At 34.9% G+C, this 7500-nt stretch overlaps 1 protein-coding gene across 1 annotated transcript in view; it reads right to left on the bottom strand.

Annotated features, from left to right (window-relative positions):
- Positions 1-5228, bottom strand: part of LOC119577180 (muscle M-line assembly protein unc-89-like) — a 9033-nt gene extending 3805 nt beyond the window's left edge. Inside the window, exons 1-3 of the mRNA XM_037924905.1 lie at positions 5195-5228; positions 2724-2922; positions 1559-1695 (exon numbers count right to left, since the gene is read on the bottom strand). Coding sequence (XP_037780833.1) covers positions 1559-1695; positions 2724-2922; positions 5195-5228 — 370 coding nt within the window. The remainder of the gene's footprint in view (positions 1-1558; positions 1696-2723; positions 2923-5194) is intronic.
- Between the last annotated feature and the right edge of the window lie 2272 nt (positions 5229-7500).

The following is a 7500-nucleotide window of genomic DNA, read 5'->3' as shown; positions in this document are numbered from 1 at the left end:
TGTATGTGCAAATCAGCCTGTTAAAGACTACTATCACAGCAAAAACCTCTACTGCAGCGTCTTAGGTTCCAAAATAAGCCATATCATTCTTGTTTATAATATCTACAAAAAGTAACACAGAGAAAAAAAATATCAATCAAAAATTAAAGATTTATAAAAGTTTCAAGGGGGTAATCTGAACTCGTTTTGAGTTGGGATGAAATCACCTTCTCCATGAACATAGAAATCAGCAACGTTTTGCATGGTACGGACAAACTGACTACCAGGATGCAAAACCGTTCTCTTGAGAAGTAATCTACGACTACTGGGAGTTTATTTGTTGAAGTAAGCTTAAAACTTTGATTAAAAAATAGTAATCACTTTACCTGGATTCATATCTATCTATATCTATATCTATATATATATATATATATATATATATATATATATATATATTATGCTGATCTATACTATCTTTATCTATCTATCTATATATATGTATATATATATATCTATCTATCTCTATATCTATCTGTCTATCTATCGATCTATATATTTATCTATATAGCTATATCTATCTATCTATCTATCTATCTATCTATCTATATCTATATCTATATATATATATATATATATATATATATATATATATATTTTTTTTTTTTTTTTTTTTTTTTTTTTTTTTTTTTTTTTTTTTTTTTTTTTTATTGAACCTATTTGTCTAAGTTCTCTTTAGGCAACTAAAATGATCTTGTCTGGTTCGTCTTGGCATACCTCAAGGTGGCGTTCTTTGTCTGCTATTATTTAACATACTTAGATTATTAGATGATATGCCACTTGAGGGTAAAGATTCCATTATTCGGAATATTGCATTAGCAGGTTCTTGACTATTAGCAGGTTCTTCATGTTATATCTTTTAGACTACTGAGCATTCCTTAATGCAACAGTGTTCGATGTGGAGGAAACAATAGCAGTATTACGTTGAAAATAAAAGTATATAAAAATGAAGGAAAAAAACAAGAGCTATGTCTTTGTTCGACTTCAATCAATGTACTAACTCACTGTCGCCTGGTAGCTGCACCCAGGAGTTAGCTAATAAGCCTTCCTGACTTTACCTGATTCCTTGATTTTTTTTTTTTTTTTTTTTTTTTTTCAAAGTGCCATTAATATCATAGTTATTATTATTATTGTTACTATTGATACTGGGTTTGTTATAATGTTATTAACACTATTATTAACCATAAAAAAAACTTTAAAAAGGCTTTCCGAAAGCAAGGAAAGGAGTAAATAGGTGAAATCAGGTAGGAGTAATAATTAACTCCTTGTGACGAAGCTCACGTGAAGCCAGGTATGTAGAGGCAAAATTGATAAACTGATATCACAGTGGACATGGCATGTTGCATCATACCACCCAGGCGTCAGTATGCATAAAATCTAGAGACATGCTAGAATTGTGATGCATTCTTATATAATGATATAACCAGAATCCCAGAAGTTAAACCACAGTAGTAATTTAAATGAAGATAATGATAATAATCCACAAACACAAAACCAACCACAGCAAGCCCACCGCACTCACCATCCAGGACCTGTATACGGACGGTGGCAGTTTCAGCTTCAGGAGCACTGCAGCTGTAGTTGCCGGAGTCTGTGACGGCGGCGGCCTTCACGCGGAGCCAGGATACTATTCCTGAAGGCCCGAGGTTGCTCTCGATGCTGCATAGGGTACAAGGAGGTGTGCTTGTTGAGTGCTTGTGGTGTGACGGGTAATGTGATACTTGTTTATGAAGTAATACGTCATGCAAGGTGTTTTCAATGATAAAATGATTATGTGTACATTGTGGTGCTTGGTAATGTAGAATGTATTCACGATGCAATGGGTAATGTATGTATTTATGCGTTAATGAGTGATTTAATGTGTTCATGACATACTGGAGGATCTGGTCTGTTTTAATGAAATAATAAATAATATAATATGTATCCATGGCATATTGGATAATGTGGTATGAAGTAAAAAGTCAAATAATGTGTATTCAGGATATAATGGACGATATGATATGTATTCACGAAATGATGAGTAATATAATGTTTTTATTATATGATGGATAATAAGAATAAGTATTACTGATGCAGTGGATAATTACTAAGGATGTGTTCACGGAATATTGAGAATATACTATGTCGCCATGATATAATGAATATTATTAAAGTGCATTAAATTATATATTGAATAACAAGAGATACATTCATAATAAATTGATAGTGAAATATGCATTTACGATACAAAGGTTAATATGATATGTTCCCAGGATGCAGTATAACATTATTGGGATTGTTTCCTATCGTTATTTGATACTATTTATTGCTCTTATTACTTACCCAGAACACATGTACCCGTTCATTTGACATTCATTTACTTACACAGAGCCATGTTATGTGTTCTTTCCTTTGGTTATATATGACGTACAATAATGCATTCGTTTTTTATTCTTATCGACACGTTCTTTCCAAGACAACTCATCCGTACATTCTTCTCAAATAAAGTCAAATAAATTACCTATGAATACCTATGAATTCTTACCTTACCTACACGTACATACATACACACACACACATACATATATGTGCACACACACACACACACACACACACACACACACACACACACACACACACACACACACACACACACACACACACACACACACACACACACACACACACAGTCCTTTCCCTCTACTCACCTAATTCCGGCATCTGGTGTGTGATAGATCCTTGCACCATCACGGGACCACACCACACTATCCCTGGGTACGTGGAAGGCCGTACACCGGAGGTCTATGCCCGACCCCACCTCGTAGAACTTCTCTTGAATAGCCTCTCCTCGGGCATCAAAGATCTCAAGACGGGGCACTGGCGGGAGAGGAAGGAGAGAGGTCAAAGGTTAAGACTGTGTAGGTATGGCTGTTGAGTTGAGTGATGGTTCGTTGTTTTGGAATTTAGTGTGCTGTATGATTTAGTTTTTTTTTTCTTCTTCTTTTTATATTTAGTGAAAAAGGAAGAGAGGAAAGACCGAAATACTAAAATAGGTTTATGGAAAGACAAGGCAACAGTTTCGAAATCCTTATGGTTTTCATATTCAAATCAGAGGAAGAGAGGAAGAAAAGTGTAGACAAGAGGGTAAAGGAAGAGAAACCTGACACAAGGAAGGGAGGCCAGGAAGGCAAGAAGGAAGGACGGAAGCTGAGGTAAGGTCGAAGGGTAGGAATCGTCTGTAAGAAGGATGGGTTTGTGATGTCTAAAATCGTGAAAAAAAAGAAGTCCTTTTCGTTCAATCATATGCTTTATCAGAGGTTTCAGTTTGTCTGAAGTGCAGAATATTGAAACAAAAGCTAGTGCGTATGAGTAGATTAATAACGCTTATATAATATATATTAAGGTATTCATATCAAGAGTAAATTACCCTTGAAAATGCACTAACTTCTAGTAAGATAACAATGATCCCCTGCGTGTAACTGGCTTCGTTTTACATGTTAATGATGTTATGTAACAGATAAGTAACCACTCGTTGTCTGTCTCTTATTTGCATAGTAACGCTACGATGTATTATATACGAGAAACTAATAGGTCTTTATCTTAAGAATACACAGAAACTAAGATATAAATTCGGTTTGGTCTAAAATTTCAGTTTTCCACAGACAAAAGGGGAAAAATCAACACCATGCTTCCCGAAAAAAAAAACAAAAAAAAAAAACAATAGTATGAGCACTAAAATGAAAACCATTTGTGTTATGCAGCAAGAGATGGCAACCCTTGGCGCTGCTCTGTGTTATTAATTCATTAGCAGAGCGTGTTTACACTTGGTATTATAAAGCATTAGCATTACTGTTTATATAATTGGAGCGCTTAACGAAATTAATATTGCAAATGTTGCATTTGCATTGGTAAGATGATTGCAGGATTAAGATTTTACATTATTCTTCTTCCCTTAGTGTTGATATTAAAAGTGTTGCTATAGTGTTACTACTGTTTCTACTACTATTAATATTACTAATGTTATTATTGCTATTGGTTTTATTATCATTATCATTATAAGTACCGTTATCATTATTATTATCATTATTTCATTATCATTATATTATCATTATCATTATCATTATCATTATATTATCATTGCCATTATCTGTATTATTATCATTATCATCATTATTATAATCATGATAATTACTACTATTATTAGTATCACCAGCATCACTGTTACTAAACGGTACTGTTGTTAGATATACGAAACACAAAACTGAATAAGGAAACGAACAAAAATGAATGAGACATTACTTATGTGAAAAAATAGAAAAAAAATATATGAATGAGAATGATTACCTTCTCGGCGTCAGAAATGCATTTTGACGGTTTCAATTCGGTCAAATAAATCTCTTGCGCTGTGAAGATATTCATTCTCTTTCCTATCTATTTTTCAGCATTTAATTGCAATGAACACTTCATTACTTCGATATAGTGCTGACGATTCTAAACAAAGGGAAAAGTTGGAAGGTAATGATAATGCTAATTATAGCAGGCAAAGAAAGAAGAAATTTATATAATTATAGCAGAAATTTATATAATTATAAAATTATAGCAGGCAAAGAAAGAAGAAAGCAAGTAAAGAAGAAATTACAAGAAATCTTATAATGAAATATATATGCTAATGATTCTGATTTTTTTAAAATCTAAAGTGAGTGAATGTTCAACAATATCTACTCGCTATTAAAGACATCTAAATCGATTAGTGGTATTCAAAACTAGGAAATACTAGAAAAAAATTAACCTCAATAGTAGATTAATCATTATTCACACCCAGTCATTTCCCTTTAAGATCAGATATTTAACATGATTAATATAATTTAATATGGAAGAAAAACCCACAATACAAAACTAATATGAAAATGAACTACATTTCGAATCCACTGATTCCATCTTCAGTTCAGATCTGGATGGAATCGGTGATTTCGAAACTGTAGTCTCATTTTCATAATCTAGTTTGTATTGTGGTTTCTTCCATTGTATCAGCACGGAAGAGTGTTTTGCTATTCATAATTTAATATTAATCATCAGATATAAACGTGAAAGACAGAACGAATATTCTCGTTAAGTCTTTAAATTAGAGGGCTAGAATCTTGAAATGACGAATAATGTACAGACTCAGTGAACAAAGTACCTGTTATAACTAGATCAATGTCTAATAAGTCCATGATAGCAAATGTTATCAGAGATTTGAGATATTATGAGAGCATCACAATCATCATATTAGAGAGAGTTAGGAGAGGGAGGGAGGAAGAGGGAGGGAGAGAGAGAGAGAGAGAGAGAGAGAGAGAGAGAGAGAGACAGACAGACAGACAGAGAGGAGAGGGGGAAGGGATAGGATGAGAGAACAAGAGAGACAGACAGACAGACAGGCAGACAGAGGCAACACAACTCTCTCAAAAATCAGCCGATCTGAATGGCTGATATCGTGATCAAGAAAGTCCAAGAAGCTAAGAACTCCCCAGGAAGCAATGACTGGAAAATTAGTAGAAAAAAAGAGAAAGACGTTTCCCAAAATTTATACACAGGGTCTTAAATGACTTTGACGAAATGAAGACGGGCGCGTCCAAAGGTGTTCTCAAGTTGATTACCCAAAAATACATTTATTAAATATTTTCTCACTTTACTCGATCATAGGACTGCAGTGCATTAACGTGAAAGTATAGATGCTAATGTTATTTAAGCTTAAATAAATGTTTTTTAAACCCTAGGTCGCCAAGTCAGAGTTTCAGTGACTCGCCAATGATAAGTGCATCCCCCCCCAATATACCGATTCAAAATATTGTCACAGTATTAATCCTTTGTCTAAAATACCAAAGTCATTAACATCTAAGGCTAAACAAATCATAGGAACACAGATAATTTAACTGAGGTGGAAAAAACAACTTCTATCTACTCGTGTTTATGAAAGAATATGGGGTCGTCATGTTTCCTCTGAACAGATTTTGCGTCGCAGCTTTCTGGGAACAACCTTTAAATATACCTTTAAATAACATGTGCCTGTTGCCTTGGCTTTGATCAAACCGTTTCTCTCTGTGACTGATGATAAAGTTACTTGCAATGTTTTTATTCTGCCTATTTTTTTTTTTTTTTTTTTGTCATTATTCTGTCTCTGTCTGTCTCTCTCTCTCTGTCTATCCTCTAAATCTCCCCTTTTACTTCCTTCTTCATCCTTCTCCCCTTCTCCTCTTCTGAAATCTATCTGTTCCGTCTCTTCTTCTCTCTCTCAGATCTTTGCTGCTCCGCAGCTTTCTGGACACCTCTTATATACCTTTAATTACTGTTCCTGTTGCTCTTGTCTTTAATCCCTATACCGTTCTCTCTTACTGACGATTACAGTTACTTGCAATGTTTTTATTCTGCCTATTCTTTTTTATCATTACTTCTTTCTCTCTGTCTCTGTCTCTCTCTCTCTCTCTGTCTCTCTCTCTGTCTGTCTCTCTCCACTCTCTTTGTCTCTCTCTCTCTCTCTCTCTCTATTCTATCTCTATCTACCCTATCTCTCTATCTTCTATCTATCTATCTCATCTTCTCTTTTCTATTATCTATCTCCTTCTTTTCTGCCTCTCGCTTCTCTTCTTCATTTGTCCTCTCTCTCTCTCTCTGTTGCTCTCTCTCTCTAACCCCACTTCTCCTAACGTCATCTCGTTTCTCATACTCAACTCATATCTCTTCTCTCTCTATTGCTTTCATATCTCTTCATCTCTCTTCTCTCTCTCTCTCTCCGATCCCATCTTCTCTCTACTGCTCGTCAAAGTATTTCTTTTTTTTTTTTTGGCACTGTGGCTGCTGCTTTACTGGCATTCTTTTCATATTGTTCCCGGTGCCTGCGTCACATCGGACAGAAACGAATGACTTTGCTGCTCGTCCCACTCTGAGCCCCGCGACTAAATCCAGAAAAAAGGTAAAAAAAAAGATAAATGTAGATAAATAAATAACAAAACAAGTATGTCTAACACCTTGCGAACGTATTGCATTTCAATATTGCTGACTTTCAAAAGGCGCGAACATATATGATTGCAGAACGGACCTCAAAATAAAAACTGGATATTTGACAAAAAAAAATACCGTCGAAGAGGATTTGTGTGACAGCGTATCACACACACACACACACCACACCCACACACACACACACTCTCTCACTCTCTCTCTCTCTCTCTCTCTCTCTCTCTCTCTCTCTCTCCTCCTCACTCTCTCTCTCTCTCTCATCTCTCCTCCTCTCTCTCACACACACACACACACACACACACACACACACACACACACCACACACACACACACAAACTGTAATGTAATTCAATCTTACATCTCGTAATATCCCTCTTTACATGTAACATAGGACGCATAAAAAAAGTAAGCAATGAGAACTTTAAAAGATCACAGCAAGAGGATGAAAAAAAGAATGAAACTAAGCAATAAAAGCAACGGATTAGAATGTAA

The sequence above is a fragment of the Penaeus monodon genome, chromosome 1, assembly GCF_015228065.2.
Source record: "Penaeus monodon isolate SGIC_2016 chromosome 1, NSTDA_Pmon_1, whole genome shotgun sequence".
In the NCBI taxonomy this organism is placed as follows: domain Eukaryota; kingdom Metazoa; phylum Arthropoda; class Malacostraca; order Decapoda; family Penaeidae; genus Penaeus; species Penaeus monodon.
The sequence above is the reverse complement of the archived record's forward strand: the minus strand, read 5'-3'. Positions and strand labels throughout refer to the sequence as shown.